At 39.0% G+C, this 23,325-nt stretch overlaps 1 protein-coding gene and 1 long non-coding RNA gene across 3 annotated transcripts; one reads left to right on the plus strand and one right to left on the minus strand.

Annotated features, from left to right (window-relative positions):
- Nucleotides 1-1,263: 1,263 nt before the first annotated feature.
- Nucleotides 1,264-4,931, minus strand: LOC129192792 (uncharacterized). Its single transcript, XR_008573499.1, has 3 exons — nt 4,785-4,931; nt 4,023-4,307; nt 1,264-1,502 (listed from the first exon to the last, which is right to left on the minus strand). It is a non-coding gene; the product is annotated as an uncharacterized LOC129192792 (long non-coding RNA).
- Nucleotides 4,932-6,864: 1,933 nt separating this feature from the next.
- Nucleotides 6,865-12,076, plus strand: nkx2.4a (NK2 homeobox 4a). Of its 2 annotated transcripts, none has more exons than XM_054796587.1 (2): nt 6,865-7,479; nt 8,618-12,076. In XM_054796587.1, the coding sequence occupies exons 1-2, from the start codon at nt 7,110-7,112 to the stop codon at nt 9,298-9,300; spliced, it is 1,053 nt and encodes a 350-aa protein (XP_054652562.1). In that variant the 5' UTR covers nt 6,865-7,109; the 3' UTR covers nt 9,301-12,076. The 2 variants fall into 2 exon arrangements, with proteins under 2 accessions (XP_054652562.1, XP_054652564.1); XM_054796589.1 differs by having other exon boundaries at nt 8,645-12,076.
- Nucleotides 12,077-23,325: the final 11,249 nt, after the last annotated feature.

Raw genomic sequence — 23,325 nt, forward strand, 5'->3', positions numbered from 1 at the left:
TGCCAGTGAAGTAAACACAATTTTCAGACTTGTAATATACATTGATGAGGATTGCCTTTTCAAGCAAACAACTGAGTTTTTAAAAACTTTTTTTAAAATTATGTTAAAAACGGCCAAACACATTCTTATTAGATGTCATTAAAATGAGCAGTTGCACGTCATGTTGCGACATGGAAGTTTATATATGAAATTTACTCAAAATTACATAAAACATTAGCTGATCATCAAAATACCTCATTTTCAACATTGAATTAAATGCTTTAACACTAGACCTACCAAGAAGGGGCCATGGTAGTTCTAGTGTTAATGGTTGATGTTAATCTTAATAGTTCTAATGTAATATACTCAGCAGTATCACCATCTAGCATGTATTTTTCCAGTGTTCAACATAAACCCATACCTTTGGGCGTTTAAACACACATGCAGGGCCATCCCTCCCTATGCACGCAGAACATGCGTGAGCCCCTCGGTTAAGGAGGCGCATTCTCAGCAAATGTGCAAAGGGTGCACATCGCTGCCGTGAGGCATAGAGCACCAAGTCAGCCTGAGGCATGGGAGAAAAGAAAGAGACAAGCAGTCTGACACCGCACTCATTGCCAAAATGATTGACAGCACCCAGCAAAATAAAAGAATAACATGGCGGAATTCACCTGCTCACCTGTAAGTCCCTGGTGGTGTAATGACACAGCTGATACCTTTACGGCAGAGGGCGCAGGTTTGATCCTAGCCTCGTTCATTTGTTATTTTGCACTAAAATAAATTTATTGAACAATGTAGTCATATTACAGTACTCCAAAACATAACTAAATTTAAGTTCAAGTCAAATAGTATAAAAATATCTTTTAATGGGTCCGTTATGGGGCCTCAAGATGTGGTGGCTACAGCTGCCGATGGGGGGCCCAATGGGATTTTTTTCACAGAAAAAACATAGTCCACAGCTGTGCAACCTTTTTGTATTTTGACTATTATTTTAATATTTATTATTTATTGTATTTCGACAGTTCATTTACTCAAATCTTGAATGTCACAAGTTCAAACATTAATGACCTCGCTTATGTTATAAACCACACAATTGCATTTCCTTTTCAGTCCAAGTTAAAGATAGCTTAGTGTACTGAAGTCATTCCAAATGCTTGATTAGTAAGACAATATTTAATATTCACAAATATACTCATACGTAAGAATTACTGAATAAACAACACACCATGAAAAACAATGATGGGATGCAACTTTCAAAATCTTTATTAAACAGTGACAGTTATTTTTAGATCAATGTTGGTACATCATTTCAATACAGCTGCATCTAAAAATGTGCTTGAAACAACCTTTTATTCCTTTCAAGCAGGCATATAGACCACATTGTGATTGTCAAATACACAAAATAAATAATAATATAATCATATAGCAGATGATTTTCTATCTTCCGTCCTTGTTTTACGCTGCTGTGTTTTGCCGCTGGGCTCTCAAGCAAGCCTTGCCTCACTTGGGAATGTTTCCCACGGCTTTTATTACGTTCAGAGAGAGGAAAAAGCACAAAAATGACATTAGAAGAGTTGTATCAGTCAGGATCAATACATCCACGGGTGAAAGTAATTTAGTGATGTGTTTGTGTGAACGAATCTAAATAATGGCTGAGGCTATTGGCTTCCTGCATTAATGTAGTCCAAAGAGCGGACAAACACACAAGTAAATTATGCAGTTTCTATGCACATTGTCTTGTTTGAAGCCATTTTAAAGTTTAGCCACTGAAACTCATCTCCAAAGTGCTCAGAGACTTTTGACCAATGAAATTACAAAACATGTATAAGTGGACTTAAGGAAAGACTTTAGCAGATTGTAATTACTTGCAGGTGAATACATTTCATCATTTGTTTTTTCTTGAACCACGCATGATTGCGAAGTCTAGGTTCAGCTGTTTCCTGGGAACAAAACCGCACAGAAGACACCAACGATCCGTTCATTCATCAAAAAAAATAAACAAGATCCCTGATGTATTGTTCAATTTCACATGGTGTTTTCCTCACGTATCATAATAGACAGATCAGTTGAGGATATAACAGCCAAACATTTCATCACATACCAACTATGGGCTACCATTGTGCAGTTGGACAAAGCGGCTATTTTTTGGAATAAGTTTGGGAGGCTAAGTCTGAGTCACATTGTGCACTCTAACAGCTTTGTTTACCTGCCCTCACTGCTGCCACCATTAATGCAGCACACAAGTGGACCAAGCAGGTATTCAGGCTCTGAACCAAGTACCTTATGTGCTTTGTCCTGCCGTGCGGTTGGCATTTTGCACTGATCTGATAACCCCATTTTAAAATATTGCAAAAAAGAGGGAACCTCGGTTAAAAACAAGACAGCACACAACCATGACCACGATTTATTTAACCCCACAAAATATGAAAACCGATGGAAATGTGTTTTTTTTTTATGCCACATTTGAGAATATGATCGGATAAAGCCCGCAAACTTTTTGCTCGCTAGCATTACCCGAATGCTGATATAAACACACATATGACACACAGGCATAGATTGACATAAGGAACCTCTCAGGCAGATTCTTTGCATGTATTTCAAGTGGGAAAAAAATACATTTTTCTTTTTGCAGTTTGGAAACAATGTGTGCAGATTTGTTTAATGATATATAGAGTGTATATATATATATATTATATTTTAATATTTTAGATAAATGGGGATGTTTCAAGATAAGAGAGGCTGAATTTGAACATTCCAATTTTGGGTTGTTACTGGAGCTAAACTACAGAAAAAAGCTTAATTCTGGCTTCAATGCAATTCTTATTTCATGGATATGATTGATCATTTTAATCTGCCTGAATCCATTCTCATCGAGCTAAATCATCAGTTGAAGGTGGAAATGAGTTTTAATGTAAAACTTTTGTGGCCAATCACATAGTATTTCAATGCATTAGATTGGGAAAATGTCAGACGATAGCCCATTTTATGCTCTCCTTTTCTGTTTCCATTTCACACATAATTTAAAAAATATATATATTATGGTTTGGATTATGAAACCCTCACCAGCAGCTGACTATAGTAACTTCATCAAGCAGATGAAGTGGCAGTCACTGACAGTTCTTTGACCTTCTAATCCGATCACACCATTTTGAATTCTGCTCCTTGCAGTTTTCCCAAACTGACAGATTCTGATCAGCATCCCTATATTCTGTTTGTTGCCACCCCTATTAGCATCATATCTTCCATCCAACCGCATTAATTGTGAATGAATGCAAACCCCTGCAGAAGAATAAGGTCTTCAAGAGGCCTGCCATATACTTTCTCCACTTGGAAGGACCTTTAACCTACTTAGTCAAGGGACAGAACTGTTTCAAGTAGGCCAGCATGAATGATATGCACCTGCCTGCTTTTTACACGCACACTGCTCAGCCATTTAAGAGGAGAGAAAGTATTTGATCTAAATGGGGAACAAAAGCGAACCATTTCTTGAAAATGTAGTTTGGAGTATTTGGTATAAGGGAAACATGTCAATAATCTCTTCTAATTTCAAAATGAAAGTTGAATAACTGCTCCAGGTAAGCGTCGTCCTTTTGAATAAAGCCTAAATGTGATTTTTGTCACCATAAATGACTAGGCTGGTGAATAAATCGCGTGAAATAAATGTCTGCATCTCTTGCGTACGGTGAGATTTTATAAATATTAATTTATTGATCAGAACCGTAGTTCCAGAGAGCCGTTTTATCGCGCGTAAATGCATTTTAAGTAAATATAACATTCCTTTATTGCTTTCTCAAATTGTTACATATCATTTGGAAGCAGTAGAAATTACCTGGAATCAAAAGTGATATATTAATGTCAAATAATAAGGAAGAAAGAAGATCCGGCATGTTCACGGGTTATGAGCAATTTACGTCCGTACATTCCGCATAGTGACAGCGTTTAAAAGCAGCTGCATTTGGGATGAATAAAACAATATGGAATATTTTACGATTTGTTTTTACTTTTGGGTATGAAGAATGATACTGATAATTATAATCGCTTACCAGATATGGCGCAGTATAGAATCCCACTGGCATTATTGAAGGAAAAAAGAATAGTGAGGAGTTAAGTTGGAGATTTGAAATGTGCAAGAAGACCAAACCAATCCCCCTCGGATTTTGCCCCTTTTTGCTGGACTGGTTTGTGATTCAGGTGACAGGTCGGGACCTCGGCCCTTCAGCTTTCTCTTAACATCTCTCAGGGTATTGAACCAACATTCAAGTGATGCAGGAAGGCACTTCAGGCGCTTTTTGTCCATCTGCTGAGGGGGGTCGATGTCCAGAATGTGTCTATATGATAGAAAATACACGTTATTTTCTTGCATTAACACCAATACTGGCCCTACGCACTGTCTCAAATAATGGAACATTCTAGCTATAGTTCTATTAGCCTCGCGCAAAAACGCGCTTGCGTGTGCATCCGTGTTAGACTTAATATTATTGTCAGGATTGTTTGGATTACGGCGAAATACGATAGACACATCATCACCACCATAAATTGGCATGTGAGCGCTATTAAAACAAGAAAAACAACACAATAAATACTTTTTAGCATTCAAAACAACACAATAAATACTTTTTTTAGTATTCAACTAAAGAAACGTCTTCAATCTACATGAGGAAGTCTTTTGACGGATAATCTATCTCCATTTTTCCTTCCAAATTCTTATTTCTCGTGGGTGCTAATTTTAAATACACGTACCGCCGTCTCTGCTTTGCAGCTATCACTGTTTATTAATACACTAGTCAGATTTATTATCAACCAACCTTGACTGGGCCTTCTGATGCATGGTTCCGTCCGCCCTCCTGCAGCCTCCTCACACACGAGACGCCAAAAAATCAAGGTGACTTAAATAGAATATAGAGTAAAGTAGATTAATGTGTACAGTTGCTCTGGTGCGCGTTGTATGCGGCCAACCAGCTGCAGATTTTTATGGGATCCTAATGTGGAGGGTCTGTGCACCCGGGTCCTGCTCTCTGACTCAGTAATCCACAAGGTTGAGAGGTTTGCCTCATTTGCATAATGTTAGGGTTCTTTCTTCTTCCACCTCTGCAGTTACCCCAACAGAAGCACAACAAATGTAAGTAAGATGCCATGTTTTACCTGCAGAAAATGCTCATTTTACTTGATCTGATATACTTAATTCATGCTTTCTTTCTTTATACTTCACTGCCTTTCTGTGTTTCTGTGTTACACTGACGCATCCTGTGTGCGTGATCCACTTCATTTTATATCCGAGGAGGAAATGTATCTGCAAACATGATATGCTCCAACCAGCCTAACCGGAGATTGCTTAGTGCGTTCTTCACTTGTCGCCTTAATTGATGGCTGACCATGTCACGTCTTCATTTGCTCAATTAGGCGAGGTAGCTCCTCTGCAGCCTTGCCAAGCTAAATTACATTAAAGTCTTCATGCAGACTGAAGCTCATTTGTTTGTAAAATAACCTGCATGCACGCAGAGCATCTGCTCATTTTGCACAGCATTGAACATCATGGCCCCCTTATGTTATAATGTCATTTAAAAGTGAAGCGGATGAAACACGCACATAAACTGTATTGACTGCTTTTAATTAACATCTCGCAGTGTAGATTCTTGCTTCTGACCCCCCCCCCCCCCCCCCCCCCCCCCCCCCCCCCATCCCTCCTGTTGTGTGTGTCCTCTTGCTCTGATTCTCTCCCCTGGCGCCAGTCAGTTTGCTGAGAGATTACAATGTCAGGTCAAGACTGCAACAAAGTGTCATTAATGCATGCTGACCAGACTTGAGGGTTGGAGGATTATAATGTCTCCAGATTGCATTAAGTCTTAAAAGTCCCATTGGAGTTTCATACAATTGTGCTGGGTCTTCCTGGGGCAATTTTTTTGTTCATTTTCTCAACATGTAACGTTTGCCATTTTATTAGGTACACCTGCACAACCTAATGACATCCTGTAGGCCGCATCAAACGTTCAGATAATATGCAGCTGGGGATGACAGACCAGTATTCATTTATCGTTTGTTTAATTTCCACACAGGAATTGGAGAATTGCACGCTTTCATTTTTTTTCACCTTCAAAATCTAATCAGATTCCATGCAAAATGTTATGAATTCTGTAGATTCATCAATATGTAGATTATTATAATTATTATATGCAGAAGTCACCTCATCATACTAAAAGGTGTTCCTAATATTATGTTATTATTTATAATAACAATATTAATTATTATATAAAACGGATACTCAATATACAGTATTTTATATCATAATAATAATAACAATTATTACTTTATTTTGCTGCTCTTGTGCTATTGTTTCTGCAACAATCGCAATAAAGTTGTATTGTATTGTCTTCTTCTTCTATAGCACGTCTCAATATACACCGAAATTTGGAGTGCACTGGGGGCACGACTGGAAATGCGCATTCATAAACTCCTTATATGTATATTCTACACCACGGCAAACTACAGTAACCACAGTAATAAACATCGCGTTAACTGAACACCACTCAGTTGACGGTATCAATGAAAACCGAGCACTGTTTGTAAAAGCAGCAGCTCCTGTATTGGATGTCATTACGGTCCATTGTGCAGATGTACCTGCGTGTGTTCTTGTTTGGGCTCTTGTGGGCCACAAAATACACTTCGAGAAGTATAAATGAGCAGACCACACTACTTCGTGTGCCACTTTGATGATACTGCGTGGTGCTTGTGTATTTGTGCCAAAGTGCTCTCAAAGTTTGTCAGAAAAAAAAAGTGCAAGGAATGCAAAATGCATGCTCCATCAATGACAAAATAAAAGGCACATGGTGCATACTTGTTGATATAAATGAAAGTTTGTTTGCATGAATTATGTGAGTAAAATGTCAATGACTATTGTTTAGCGCTTTAGGCGCGTTGCTCCGCCCCCCCACTGTGTTTGTCATAAACCTGGCTCCTGGCTCCAATAAACCCGGGCTAAGAGCGCCCTGGGCTCGCCTCCTTCTCCAAGGCGATCAATAGGATCTCAGGCGCACTCCAAGCCTCTCTTACGTAGACATCCAACAAGGAGAGAGCCGACACAACAACACGCTTGAGCTGCTCCAACACAAAAAAATCTACCTGCTTTCTGAATCATGTCGTTGAGCCCAAAGCACACAACGCCTTTTTCAGTGACAGATATTTTGAGTCCAATCGAGGAGACCTACAAGAAGTTTAGTGCCATGGACGGCGCAGGGAACCTAACCTCTCCACTGGGAGCCTACCGGCAGCCTCAGGTGTCTCAGACCGGCATGCAGCAGCACTCCATGGGCCACAACACCGGCGTGGCCACCACCTACCACATGCCGCACTCCGTGTCCCAGTTCTCCCACAGCGCCATGGGGGGATACTGCAATGGGAGCATTGGCAATATGGGAGAGCTGCCGTCCTACCAGGAGAGCATGAGGAATAGTGCTGCAGCAACAGGCTGGTACAGCACCAACCCGGATCCAAGATACTCCACCAGTAAGTGCTGCTCTGGGATCCACACATCTTTTTTTGAACTCCCTTCTTTTTCTTCTGCAAGGCTCGAAAATAATAATTGATTACAAGAATTAGAACAAAAACACAAAGCGTATGAATTATTTTATTGACAGCACACATTGATTGGGATTCGTTTTCTTTATGAAGATCCTTATTTCAAATGTGACTTGAATTATGTATACGTAATATATACATTATAGTATATTTTTTCTTTACCCAAACACGGTATAATTATCATTAATATTATTATTATTATTTGTATTATTATTATTCATAGTAGTAGTAGTCTTAGTGGTAGTAGTAATAGTAGTAGTATTTTAGAGATTACACATTTTTATACCCATGAGAAAATATTTATGATTATATTATTCTAGGCAATATGATACAGAGATCTGATATCAAATATCGTCCTTTTATAAAAACATTTTATATGAAAAATGCAATACTTTTTTTTACTATACTTTAAATATACTTTAAATTATATTTAAATTAAACACAAATGATAGCAAATGTACGTGTTTACTCTCGTCACTTTTATTGTTATACTTTAAATTAAACACAAATGATAGCACATTTCTGTTGGTATTAGTTTTACTATTGTCACTTGTATTATTAGACTTTATATTAAACACAAATCATAGCAAATATACTTGTTTTTATTCATATTATTATTAGTCTTGTCACTTTTATTGTTATACTTTAAATTAAACACAAATTATAGGAACTGTTTTGTTCATATTATTAGTCTTGTCACACTTTACACTTATAGATTTAAGCTGTTTAAATGATATACAAATAATTAAAACCTCATTTTAAAACAACCTTATCATCTAACATCTTAACACACACTCAGGTGTCTTTAATAGATTTAGTGGTAGTTACAAATAACAAATGTTAGTTTTATAAATAGAAACTCAACATTTTATTTTTTTTTTATCATTATCGGGAGCTGTAGTAGTAGTGATATTCCCCGATATTACTAAAGTTTATTTAGGGATGCATATGTTTAAAATGAAATGTTGTGCTTGATAACACGACAATTCCGCTGAGGTAGGCATAAAGAGTATGGTGCTGTTGTGTTGATTGAACGCACATGTATGTATGTATGTATATGTTTAAGTTTCTAGATTCATGGGACCTTCCACAGGTATGAACATGGCGGGCATGGGGGGTCTCACCGGGATGGCGGACGCCTCCAAGTCCATGCCGGTGCTGCACGCTGCACCCAGGAGGAAGCGGCGCGTCCTCTTCTCGCAGGCTCAAGTCTACGAGCTGGAGAGGAGGTTCAAGCAGCAGAAGTACCTGTCGGCACCGGAGAGGGAGCACCTGGCCAGCATGATTCACCTGACGCCGACCCAGGTGAAGATTTGGTTCCAGAACCACCGATACAAGATGAAGCGCCAAGCAAAGGACAAGGCGGCGCAGCAGTTGCAGCAGCAACAGCAGCAGAACCAACAACAACAACAGGACGGGACCATGTGCCAACAACAGGCCCAGTCCCCGAGGCGTGTAGCCGTACCAGTTCTGGTCAAGGACGGCAAACCCTGTCAGAACGGCTCCAACACGCCGACGCCGAACCAGCAGGCTGTGCAACAGCAGCAGAGCCAGCAACAGAACGGAGCCGGAGTGGTGCTAGGCCAGCACCAGAACCAGCAGCAGGTGAACGCTTTGGACCTGGAGGAGATGTCGCCCAGCCCCCCTTCCCTGCACAGCCAGCTCAGCATGGCTCAGATAGACAGTTCTGCTGTAGATTACACCAGTAACATGGTCAGCTCGAACCTCCTCTACGGCAGAACGTGGTAGGACCGATGCAGCCACTTTTCTATCAACCTGCGGATGATGAGCCCATCACACACACACACACACACACACACACACACACACACACACACACACACACACACACACGCATACAGTATATAAATAAAGTAAAATAAAAGAGAGGCCCCTGGGGACGCACTGACAAGAAGTACCAGCTGATCAGGGCACATTTTCTTGACATCTCTAAAGGAGGGAGTCTATTTTTGAACATTACACACATGCTTGACCTTTCAAGACGCTTTGGACCCCTTTTGTAATCTTTTGGACCTTCCTCATGATGTTTTAATGCTAGTCTATGTTGAGAAAAAAAGAATATGGGACAGAGGTGAGATCCAGTTTGACGTCACAGCCTGGCGTTTTGTCATATTGTAAACTAATGTATTCGATTAGAATATGAAATAAATTAGGGACTTGTCTAACACGACAATGCGTTTTAATTGTACAATACTCGTTATTTGGTTTCTTTATTCTTTTTGTAAGTTAAAACGGAACAAATGGAGCTGCTGTATATGTTTCAAACCCAAGTGAACAATAAGAATAAATAACTTGAAGTGTGAGAGCTATTTCGGAGGAAGTTTTTTTTTTGAAGAAGAAGAATTTGTTTTGAAGTGCATTTTCATTATGTTGTGATTGAGACCAAATTGAGCTGGAAAGCAAGGTCGATGAGGGAGCCAGTATTGTTCAGGTGACATTTTGAAGGGCTGCCTTTTATACTGGATGTCTGCAATAAAACCGGAACATATCCCCTCTGAAAATCATTAACAACCATTAACTAACACTTGCCAACAGGGAAACCACTATGTGCAATGTATACATCTACAGTATACATGCATGTAGGATACTCGGATCCAGCTCCTCTAACGTGATCGTTTGGCTTTTATAGGCCTTCTTTTGCCGTTATCTGATTGTACGGTTTCATTTTTGAACGCAACCTCCCATAATTACAACCACTTATTATTTTTGATGAATAGTTGTATGTAATAATAATAATAATAATAATAATAATAATAAAAATAAGTACGAACAATTGCAAATAATAATAATGAATAATACATCAAACTAGTGCGTCCCCCCACCCCCTTTCTTGCTAAAACCTTGGGTAAGGATGAGGCTACCAACACTTAATCCAAATCTATAATAATAATCATGAAAAATATCGAATTCTTAATGTGAAAACAAGATCGTGTCAGTTTTCACGTGTACATGTTATTCTGACTAATCCGGCAAATATGGCTGTATGTATTATTTGTTGACGCTCAGATCGCGGATTGTTGTATTTTGTGCAACAAGTTTCACTATCCACAGGTGCATCCCAATAAATGAGAATCTCTTTGTTCATTAATTATAGTAGTCGAGTTTAAAAAGTGAAACTGTATTCTGTGGATTCGTTACACAGTGAAATACTTCATGAATGTTTTTCTCAATTTGGATGATTGCTCATTATAGCCTGTACTATACTATTATAACATCCTACCCATCACAGATAATAAAATTGAGTAGACCATACAATGAGAAAAAATGGCCAAAAAATGCAAATGTGAACTACTGGTTCACATAATCAGCAAAGAAACTGAAAAAACTTTCTTTAAGTGATTTTCTCAGTCTGGCTTGAACTCTTGAAACCAAACAATTTTCGCACCATATTGTAATTTTTTCAGATGTATATATGATTATTCCTCACACTGAAAACACTCAAACAACCACATATTTTTCAGCTTGACTGCACACACACACACACACACACACACACACACACATTCCCATCCACACGAGTACCATTGCGCTCACTCTCTTTAAAAGATAAATGATTTGTGCAAACCAACTCCAAAGTGTTTAAGCTCATCACTCCGTCCGTGTCTGTCCTCCAAAAGCAGTAGCTGATAATAGCGTGTAACATTTCATTTCCTGTGGTCATTTAAACATGTTTCAAAACGACTTGTGGAGCCCTTCGGTGATGACACCCTGATGATGGCTATCAGTGGGTCTCAATGGAGACCTTGAAGAGCCTCTATTTCCAAGCCCTTCACATACCTGGCAGCTGTATGTATATGTGCTATCATCCCTACACTCCAAGGGCGATCAGAGCCAATATGCACCTAACATTTGGAATTGGGCGCAACAAGTTCCATCTGAAGGGAGTTGGATAAGAGCATTAAAAAAAATGAGAAATGCATTCCTGGATGCACTTTGATGCTGCAAGATGTTTCTGATAGATTTTTCCTTCCAAAATTGAGGGCATGAATGGGCTGTCAACAAAGCTTTTGATGGTGGACCACATGAAATGAAAGTGGAGGTGAAGCCATTCTTTTCTCCTTTCAATAGCCATAGTTATGGCCCACTAATAGGCTATGCTTGGTAATCACCGCCTATTGTGTTTGTTGCTTCTTTCACATTATTGTGGGGTGGACCTCTCTTTGTAAGGAAATATGAGTGTGTCGCGCTACTGTAATTGCTGCTGGAATCATCATTGCAGTCTGGAAAGTTTTGGGATCGCCGTGTCACTTCCACACTCACACACACATGCGACATCCAGTTATGACAGCATGTAAATCAGTTCCTCACAACTGAATGATACGTTTCATAAAATTGCCTCTATTATACAAAGCAGATATTTCCATAAAGGCTGGAAGGACTTCATTACTATTCCTTAAAAGCCACGTTTGGGTTATTATAGACTCTGATAAGATAGTCCTTTTTCACAAGTGCAAAGGATTTTTCAGTCTATTCTTGTCAGGTAATTGCAGGTGGCCTTATAATGTGGATGTAGTTTCTGCAGCCCTGCACAAGCCCCCTAAGGCCCCCTCCCAACTCTCTTCCTCCCTTTTATTCTACTTAATATGTCAGAAGGTCTGATCACAGAGGAACCTTTTCAAGTCCTATTGATGTGTTCCTCAATTGACCATGGTGACCTAGCAACCTAGCTCGCGCTAATTGGCAAGGCCTTAACATTATTGGCTGTATACTTTACGTACAAACGTACATCCCTGTGCATATTCATCTTTTTTTTTATATGTGTTCTTGACTCACAAAGAGATTTTAACATAGAAGTCACCTTTCGTCTGATAATTTCTTTTCAGGCAACATGATATTTTCATAATCACGTCGGATGAAAAGAAACGCTGCTGCATCAATCAGTGGAGTAACTGTTAACTATTCATGTGAAACTAGCAATTAGGCTGGCTTAAGACAGCTTAAAGGGAAAAGACGGCGTGTATGGCCGGCAGGTTTCTTACGCCTCCTGACAGTTTGTAGTTGCGTCATCTCGAGACTTGGTAAACACTTTGCGGTTTGAAGTTTGCTGCTTCACTCTTTCATTGTTTAATTTATAAATCGTGCTGTTTAGTGGTTGAATATGTATTAGTAAAAAAAAGATTTTACGTATTTTTCTACATACAAATACAAATATAATACAAATATATCATACAAATATACTCTAAGGCATTCAGAAGACACATTCAAACTGTGAATGCAGAATTTTACACTGGTCACTGATGCTACTTTATTCGGTGAGACAAGCACCAGACTTGATCGCCAGAACAACAGGATTTTATTGCAGGTGTGAATGATCTCACAACAGGCACAATAATTATAGCATAATAATTGTAATAATAATAGTCATCATAACTTATGTCAACCTAAATCTCAACTCTGAATCCCTGACGTCACTTCCTGTCCTCCACTTATCCAGAACTCGGTTAGTGTGACACATACGAGCAGTTTTATTTATGTCTTAAATGGCTTATTTTTTTCTGATTATGTCTACTATATTGGTTAATATGAGTGAGAAAGTGACTCAAAGTGTTATTTTTTGTCTAGAGGTTGCTAAGAATGTTGAAAACCATATTTGGAAGGTTGTAAAGAGATTTTCTATGCTGTAAGTACAAAAATAGTCAATTTATGAAGAAGGAATTCTACTTTGTGGAAATTCACTTATCACGGTCGGGTCTGGCACCAATGAACCGTGATAAACAGGGGATTTGTGCATATACTTCATTAACTGTTTTCACGGGCACAAGTTGATAAATTAATCGTTTAGAATTCTTCTGAGAAGTGAAACTGAAAGTTAATTAGGTGTCTGTTTTACAGCCGGGTTCTGGGTTTGAATTCTCAAGTCAGTTTCCCCTGACAATCCCAGAACCATGCATGTTAGGTTTATCGGAGGGTGTGTGTGTGTGTGTGTGTGTGTGTGTGTGTGTGTGTGTCAGTGCTTGTTGGTCTATTTATGCCCTGTAACTGGCTGGTGACAAGTCCAAGATAACCAGTAAAAAAAACGAACCAATGAATTGTTGATAAATCGTGTCAAAGCAGTTGAGACAAAATGGACAGCAAAATGTTGATTCTGGACTAGTTTGTGATCTCGAGAAGACAAGACAAGACAAGACAAGACAAGACAAGACAAGACAAGACAAGACAACAACGTCATTCATTCATCCCAGAAGGTCCGACTCTAACGGAAATCATGTACATCCAGTTGCCACGCTCTATCGCGGTCCACCTTTTGCGGATTTGCTGTTTCGCGGAATTTTTTTAGTGAGTCTTTTTTTTTTTATTCCAGTGTATGAACGCTGTTACTGGCCGAGCCGGGCCCTTTAAGAATTGCATTGTGGGACGTTGCGTGTGTATCTCTTCCCTCTCTCGTCTGTCTGCACCGCCCATTGTTTTCTGCGTATTGATTGGCTGTTGACCATTTTCAATCAACCTCCTCCGTGTTGTCCTGTCATGTCTCCTGTGTCATCGCTAGCTTACTAGCTTTTAAATCAATCTTTGGTTCGTTTGCAGCAATATGTTTTAACAAGGATACAAAAACGCTACAGTACAGCAGAACGGGGCCAGGATGAAAAGGCAGGGTCACATGAGTGAAATACGCGTGAGTGACTTAATAATTTCTTGTGTTGATCATTAAGGTTGATCATTAAAATTCAAACGAAGGTTTGAACTTTTTTGAGAGTGTTTAAACAAGAGACAGATGGCAGATAACGTTATTTCCTGTCTGAGAAACGTGTATAAAGTGTACAGTGCGGGGTTAACACAGCCTTAATACATATACAGGGTCAGGCAAAATGATCTGACACATTTGTAGGTTAAATAAAAGGCAAATAAAGTAAAGAAACAAAGTGTTGTTATTTTCAAAAAGTACATAGAATGCCATTCTGTTTCATTATGTTTTAAAAGTGAAATCAGTCAAATGGGATCCATTATTGTCCACACACTCAATGCAGATCCAGTAGCTCTGAAGTTGGTAACCCATAACAAGATAGTGTTTAGAGCTGGTACGGGATCATGTCTACCAAGATTGAAGTGCAAACGGAACGCTCGTTGTGTTGCAGTTACAGATTCGTTTGTTTCGATAAACGTTTCCACAATGAAAGCGCGATGCTCACCAGTCCAATTCATGGCAGCAACTGAAAAAGAAACGAAAAACAATGGCATTATAAAGAAACAAAGCAAAATGGCATCATATGGAAAAAATGGCACATGTACTTTTCGAAAATAAAAACACTTTTTTGTTTCTTTACTTTATTTGCCTTTTATTTAACCTACAAATGTGTCAGATCATTTTGCCTAACCCTGTATAATAACTGTAAATAAAAGAAGTGGGCGGATTTCACTTATTGCGGGCTATTTTGGGAACCAATCCGAGGGATAAACGAGGGAACATTGTAATCCGTTCCAGAATGCCAAAAATTATAACACAAAACAAGTTTTTATAGTTTAACAGTCATACTTTTACATGCAGAAAACAATTTAAAATGCATATAAATCAGGGGTGGCCAAACTTAAAAATTAAAAAAAAAAATTGGCCGGGGAGCCAAACTACATATTTGATACATTCACTATATTTTACGCCTAGAATTCTGACGGTCTACTTGGAAATATTTGTGTTATTTTTATCTGTAAACGTGTCATACAATCTACTATAATGCATGTGCTTGTGTCCCTTTGTTCAGGAGCACTTTAAACATCAGACCACATCAAATTACGAAATTTTATTTTACATTTTTTCCAGAATGTACATGAATAAAGGATGTGTGATATACAATATGAACTATGAACGACAAAACATTGACTATTGAAGAGTATGTGAACTTCCCACCTTTTTTACTTCCCAGGCAGTGCAGTGGGGAGGCTAGGTTGTGCAAGGTTGGACGTCAAGTCTTGAGCATTAATGGGGACCGGGACGAACGTTACAAAGTTTTTATTTCGATTCCTAGTTTCAATGCCCACTTCGCCAACCGGAAGAAATAGCAGCGAACACCAACGAGGAAGAAGAAGCTGAACGGCGAGCACCAACAAAGAAGCAGCGGCTAAGAAGTTTGCCCTAACTTCATAAATAAGAGCATGATAGCGTGATATCGTGATATCATGCAAAGGAGTGTGCCCTAGCAACATGATAAATGTTCACACATTCATAAGAGAGTACCTCATTTTTGATGCGCTACGTTGGACTTGCTCGAGGCAATCAGAATCCGGGAAGTCAAACAACAAATGACGTCTGTCTCATGCTAATGTTACCGAAGGTTTCAGCATGCTAGCTGATGTGGAAGTTTGGTGTAAATAAAGGACGGGAGCTACGGCTAGACAAGTTTGCTATTGGCACAGTCCGTCTCTACTAGCAACAGTCGAGGGACCTTCTCAACTCACACAACATACTTCCGGCTTTCAAAATAAGAGCGTTGGCCTGTTTACTTGTGCTAACAAAATAAGGGTGTTATAAAAAATAGCTTACACCAACATTGATACAGCAAACAAAGTATACTACTTTTCCAAAATAAACGTCTTTTGTGAAAGTGTACTCCTGTAATTCAAAACTTCATAACGTTTATATTCAAGTTGAATCCTTTGATGTTTATATACTGGTTGAAAATAACCATCCATCCATTTTCTATACCACTTCATCCTCACTCGGGTCGCGGGGGCATGCCCTAGCAACATGATAACTTCATCTGACTTCGGGCGACAGGCAGCGTACACCCTGGACTGGTGGCCAGCCAATGGCAGGGCACATATAGACAAACAACCATTCACACTCACATTCATACCTATGGACTATTTAGAGTCGCCAATTAACCTCACCTGCATGTTTTTGGGAGAAAACCCATGCAGGGGGAGAACATGCAAACTGAACACAGAAATGCCCAAGGGAGAATCGAACCCAGGCTGTTCCTGTGTTGGCCAACATGCTAACCACTAGACCACCGTGCGGCCCTGAAAATAACCATGTAAGAAATTCACAGTAAAGTTGATAAAAAAGTGCATGTCATCAAAAAATTCATGGAGGAGTTCAGACATTTTATCCTAAAAGAATTCTGGTTAGCGTTCCCATTTAGACCACGCAAACTTTTATGAACCTGCCTCTAAAAAGCATCGGAATCGAGAATTGTGAGGAACCGGAATCGAAACTCTGAATTGGAATCGCGACCAGAATTGTTCAAATTCCAACGATTTCCAACCCTGCATATGTGTTGACTTGTGTCTGTTTGGTGTACTGGGTGAGGTAGTTGCTTGTGAAAAGCTACTTAAACCATCAAAAGCTTGTGTACGATTGACTCTGACTACTTGCAAGTCATGTTGCCAGCTTGTACATTAAACGTTTATATTGAATACTTTGGAAGCACCTGGCGGGCCAGATTCAAGTGCTTGGCTGGCCGGATGTGGCCCCTGGACCGGAAGTTTGCCCACACCTGATATAAATACATACAAATGATGACTAAAAGGGATAAACGAACATTTAAGGTTACTTTTACCTTCACTGAAGACGCCTGTTTTACCATGAATTATTTCTTAAATTCAATACTGTTTCTCACCTCAGTAACCCAAAATAAAGCCAAAGAAAGTTGTAAGTGGCAGCATTTTGACAAACAAGGTGAGAAACTATTCAAGAAATAACTCAAAAGAGCAAAATGGTGGTTGATCTCGCGGCCGCATCGCGTCTTTGGGAACAATCACGTCTTCAGTGAAGGTAAAAGTAAACTTAAATGTTCATTTATCCCTTTCATTCGTCATTTAGAATTTTACTATAAAAACATGTTTTGTGTTGACATTTTTGAGAGTCGACCGCTGATGACATCGTAGACGGGCGACCTAACGTCGCTGACTTCCGGTTCTGGTTGCCATTTTGTTAGCCAACCAATAGGATTCTAAGAAGGATGGACATTTTGTGATTACAACACAGCTGGACTCATGCAGTGTATTAATAACACGACAAGACATGCCATATTGTACGCCAACCGGAGGATGCACGTAAATCGAGGCAAAATTTTGGTGTGAATTTTTGACGCACTAACCAAGATTCCACTCTGTCTGCAAAGTTATGCTATCCCGGCAAGACAACACTAGCATGAAATACATTTCAGAACATTCTTCAATGGTTTAACCGACTGATGAAAAGTGCACAGCCTGAGTTTACACCAGCAGTAGGCCTCCACACCAATGTAACAAATTTTAATGTATTGACTGTCTCCGCACCATGCTCATGTTAATATGCTCAAATCTATAATCGCATTCTAAATTATTCAACTCCCACTGTAAATTGCATTCATTTGCAAAGTGTACAACCTTTAAATAGATGGTCAATTTCATTAAATAGTGACAGTTTCTAATATTGGTTATGGTTGATTTCTTTCAAACATGCTCAACAAGGCACATGGAGGAACGTCACACGGCTGCTGTTGCGCAATTCAACATGCTTGAAAAGGAGGAGGATGAAGCAGAGCTTTTTTAAGTCAACCTTTTCTCCAAGTCAGTTACCGACAGCTTGTTCACTCCCCGCGTTTGAATGTCGCCATCTTCTAACCAGAGGAGAAAAAACATCAAGACTATGTAAGAACTGACATACGGCTTATAACAATAATAACACGAAAAAAAAATTACACAAATAAGTAAATAATAATTCATAAACAAGTTCAATTCATCAAACAATGCAAGAAAATAATTACACGAATGAATGGAAATACCCCCCAAAATTATATAAAATATAGAAAAATAAATTACATTAACAAAAATAAATACATTTTAGAAATAAATAATTACTAGAGGAGTAACAAACTAAGAGAAACATTGTACAAGTAATGCAGGATATAGACTAAGCAATAATAATAATAATAACATTAATATTAGAATCATATAATTCAGAATAAATGAGATAATATAATGGTTCTCTGGTTGAAGAAAAATGTCCCAAGGTCAGTGTAGAGCTACTCATTCAGTTATATGAAAGTAAACAGGCTAAACAACTTTATTATAATCATGTAATATACTGTGTTTTAAACAAAACTGTCCACTTATTGCTGGGGCTTGTGAAGGTGAACACGATTCACGACTATCTGTACTTGAATGGGACAGAACTAGGCTAAGAGTGTGTGTGTGTGTGTGTGTGTGTGTGTGTGGGAGGGGGATGGAGCATCCCTTATTAGAAAACCATGTCACATTCTCTCCCGACTGGCTGTGATGCCAGTAATCCCCCTCCACGTCCCCATATGCATGTTTTTCACTTGGCCATAAGTATTTAAAGAAACTGTTTTCAGTTGCCACTAATAACTAGTGACCTCCAGTGACACAGGCCAACAATGGGTTTGTCAGGCCTCAAACGTACAACCAAAGAAGCTGATTAGGAACTCGAGTGGTTTAAAGCAAGAATCAATGGCCGCTCTGTCCTGCCGTGGCGCTTCCAGCATGGCGCGGACGACTGTGGGACCTCCATTAGTTCTGCCTCATTAAGTCCCACAAACTCTTCTTTAAGAAAATTAGTTCAGCCGATCCTAAAAAAAATCTATTAGGGGTGCGCAGAGGCAGCTCCTGCTGAGAAGCACGCGTGTTCACACTGGCTGGCGGAAGAGGGTGCGTTAAAACAACAATATGTAGAAACATGACATTAGAATGGCGTGTTTAAACTGGCTTGTGAAAAGGAGAATTGTTTTGTGGCGTATAGCATTGATGAACCTGCTTGTGTTCCTTTCATGGTGAGTTAGCAGTCGTATCAACATTTGGAATAAAGCCTGTGTGGAAAGTTTGTTGCAATGTTTACTTTGTTAGACAAACCCTGCATCACCTAATTCCCTGGAGTCAAATATTAGCCTCTATGCTCCAATCAGACACGTGCACAGTCAGGATATACGTTATTCTACTTTTACATTACGTTACTGTACATCTACATCACATAGCATCTTTGAATGAATATGTAACAAAATTCAAATAATTCTACAGTCAAAATTCGATACAATTAAAAACATCAGAAGCACTCCTCGCTGTTTCTTTGAGACACAAGATTTTTTTTGGCAGCCTATTCAAATATTTCCTCTGCAACAACATGTGTTGCCTTCTACTGTCCATGGACATATTATTAATCCCACTTTAAGGAACCAAAAGCACATAAAATAAATATTGAAAACAACGCAAATGTAAGTCTCGGTACATTAAAGTTAGTCAGAGCCTCTGCAACAACAACTTTTAACCTGAAGATGTTGAAAGTTAAACTAATTTAAAGCAATAATATAAACATGGGGTAGATTTGACAAGTGAAAGCACATTTATAGCTACGCCACAGAGTTTTAAACTTACATTCAAAAAGGGGCTATTGACTGTGACTATCACTTTTTTTTACTTGAAGGACAAGTGTTTCTGTGAGAGATTTGCAATCCATTCAAGAACTCCTCTTCCTGTCTGTTACACTGGCACAGACGCACATGATATAATTACACTCCATCCTTGGAATGTGTGTCAATCTGTCCGAAACAATACAACCAAAAGACTTTTAGATACACCCTCAGATTACCTCAGACTAAAGCATTTGTTTTCATCGCCCCAAATATGAACATTAACAGGACAAAAGACTTCAGTGCTGTCCTTCACAAAACACTTTTTTTTTTTTTTACTTTTGAACCAGAGTGCAGTTTTTTTCCCCCGCTTACCGTTGCCACGGTAATGGGCAGCTGCAAGCCTGCAGATTACTGGTTAATAGGGCCGAGGCTGGAAAGCTGGAGGTAAGCAATGGATACAATCAGCGTGTTTTGGCTGAGAATAAAACTTATCCTTGTGCAGGTGGTTTATTTGTGTTTGTGACACTGCAAGGCCAGGGCGTGCAATGATAAAAATATTCTCACAACCAGTCAAGGAGAGGCAGCAAACATTCGTGCACAAGCACAAGGAAACCACATAAATGGCAAAACACAACAGAGAGAGCAATCAAATGTCAAATGAAGCCCAGAAGGACATAATCATTTTTCCAAATACAACATTTGCCTCATTCAAAACAAGCTGAAGTCTCAATCGAACTGTCCCAGAGGGCCAGCGGGCCAAAGAGGACCACCCACTTTCTTTTCAATTATCATCTTGCAGCAACCTGTCTCCACTCCAGCATTGAGCGGGAGACACTGACTGCTCTTCACAGGGAATTACAATTAGATTGTTTTCCTCGAATAAACTTCCAGACTGTAGCTTGCGAGCTCAACTCTGCAAAGCATGTGACCCCGAACACAAACAGGATTACGTCCAAATCCCACATTTCTTTACTCCTTCCTCTCTTCCTCTTGAGAAGTTGCCGTCAGGGGTCCCCCGGTCAGGGGAAGCTCCCATTGAAATCTGCTGCAAACATATAAACGACTTGAAGGAGAGAGGACGTCAGTGTACTGATTCAGAGTCGCATCAGCTTGCAGCTTCGACGAAAATTTTTATCTTATCCTGCAAAAAAAGACTTATAGCAAAAGGGGTTTTTAGATGCATTCTGGGTGGGAGGCAGTAAAATTGAGGAATATTTAGTTATCTTCCTTGATATTATTATTACACAATATATATATATATATTATCACAATATATATTATTTCTTTATCTATTTGAATTTTGTATGCATCCAATTCTCATTTTTGTTCTCATTTCCTTTACAGAATGCCTTAATAAATTCCTCTAAAATGTGCTGTGGACATAAAAGATGACATAGTTGATGTAAAAAAACAAATACAGTAAGTTTTGTTTTGTTTGACTTAAAAAATAGTGGGTTGTGACTTCATAACCATTGGAAAATGGGGTAGCAGATTGCTAATATGACTTTAAGAAAGTTTTAAAAAAATGTTTTTACAAAAAAATATTATTATGAAGAAAAATGTTATGAGAGTAAAGCGTGAAATAGAGTTTTAAAAGGATAAAGATGTACATTTTTGTTGTACAAGAAAAAAGGAATATAATGAGTTTAATATGAGAGTGAATTCAGAATGCTAACGAGTGAATGCCAGAATGCCAAAAAAATGCTACGGTTTTATTCTTGTAAAAATGATTGTTATTTAGTGTGGATTTATTCTCAGGAAATTATACATTTTGGTCAAAAATATAAAGATTTATTCTCACGCAATTACAACTTTTTATTGTAAAATTACGTTTTTTTTGTGTGTAATCTTTTTGAATGACTTTTTGCTTGCAATATTGAAATTTTACTGTCATAAAATACATTTTTTCTCATCAAAATATAAATAATTTATAAAAAAAACTAAATAATCTTTAGATATAAGTTTGTACTTTTCAATTTTTGTTATTCTACTTATTATAAAATGAAAGTTATTCATTTAATTACTCAATAATAAAATTAGGATTCCTGCGAGAACATTTGGTCTTGGAAAAATGCACGTTTGGGGCATGCGTGTGTGCGTGTGTGTGTGTGTGGGGGGGGGTGTCCTTGTTATCATCTTACAAGCCAACATGGGCTTTTTATTTACTTGTCATTTGTATTACTTGTGTATTTTGTCTCCATTAAAAGCTCATCAGTGAAAATAACAATCACTGTCGAATTTGTCTCCAGCACACCAATTAGAGGCCAATCCACACGGGACAAAGGCTGTGTTTCAGATGGGAATCATAGCTGCCACAGGATCTGGAGTGTTTATTTGGCCCTCCGTAGCCAGCTGGTCATACGAAGGCACAGAAAGGGTACATTGACTCCACACCACAGGGGGTAGTGGCACAGCCAAAGGGAAATTGGACTCTTTTTCAGCTCGCCTCTCCACAATGCAGAAGACCCAGTCAAAGCCCCAGGCCCTTTTGTGGGGGTGGTGGTGAGTGGACAAGAGAGGGAGACGGTGGTAGAGCGTTTGGTCTGGTTGTCCCCCACGCCCACTTCTCCTACCATCACTGTTCTGTCTGTGCGGCCAGCCACACTTCAGAGTTAATTAGCGGTCAGATCCACTGGGTCCTAATCAGCAGGACATGTTAAAACTGCCCTAATCAGGCCTAATCCCAGTTTAGTGTCAGACACACACCACCATCACTGCAATACTTACTCAGCTGTATTGATTGAGGCATCACTTGGGGATTTGGTGGTCAATACACTAAAGTCTGTGGTAGGCTGAAGGCGTGATCACTGTCGTCTGACGTCAGCTTATAGAACGAAAAGATCAGTATTCTCTATTTGCAATAAATGCCAGTGACAGTGACACTTTCACAGCAACGCTGTTGTAACACAACAATAGAGCCTATAACGCCATCAATTCCGTGACAATAGCAACCCTTTAATTAGTTTGGATGTAGTTTTCTGATGAGAAATAACCAAATTCATTTGTTCCAGAGTCAAACTGTCACCATGACTGTAACCAAACTGTTGCTGTAATGTACAGTCAGTCAGAAAATTGATTTCTGACTGTAAGAACTAGTTAAAGCCATAAACCAATCTTTAAACAAACTCTAAGCAAAGACAAGCCAACACTGCCTTAGAATAGGGATTCTGAACTAGTGGCGTCACCGACAGTCAAAAATAAATGATTCAAATGCACATCCAAAGTTGGGTCTTTATTTTGAGAACGATTCGATTTAAAAAAGCAAAAGGACCGTAAATGGTCACCAATGGTGGTTGACTTGCCTGCAGGTGGCGTAGGTTCAGTCCCCACTCAGTGACAGTGTGAATGTGAGTGTGAACGCTTATCCGTCTCTATATGTGCTCTGTGATTGAATGGCGACCAGTTCAAGGTGAAGTGTAAATATGACTCTTTAGAGTGTGGATTTCTATTCATTGACAATAAAAACAGACAG

The sequence above is a fragment of the Dunckerocampus dactyliophorus genome, chromosome 13, assembly GCF_027744805.1.
Source record: "Dunckerocampus dactyliophorus isolate RoL2022-P2 chromosome 13, RoL_Ddac_1.1, whole genome shotgun sequence".
Lineage (NCBI taxonomy): Eukaryota > Metazoa > Chordata > Actinopteri > Syngnathiformes > Syngnathidae > Dunckerocampus > Dunckerocampus dactyliophorus.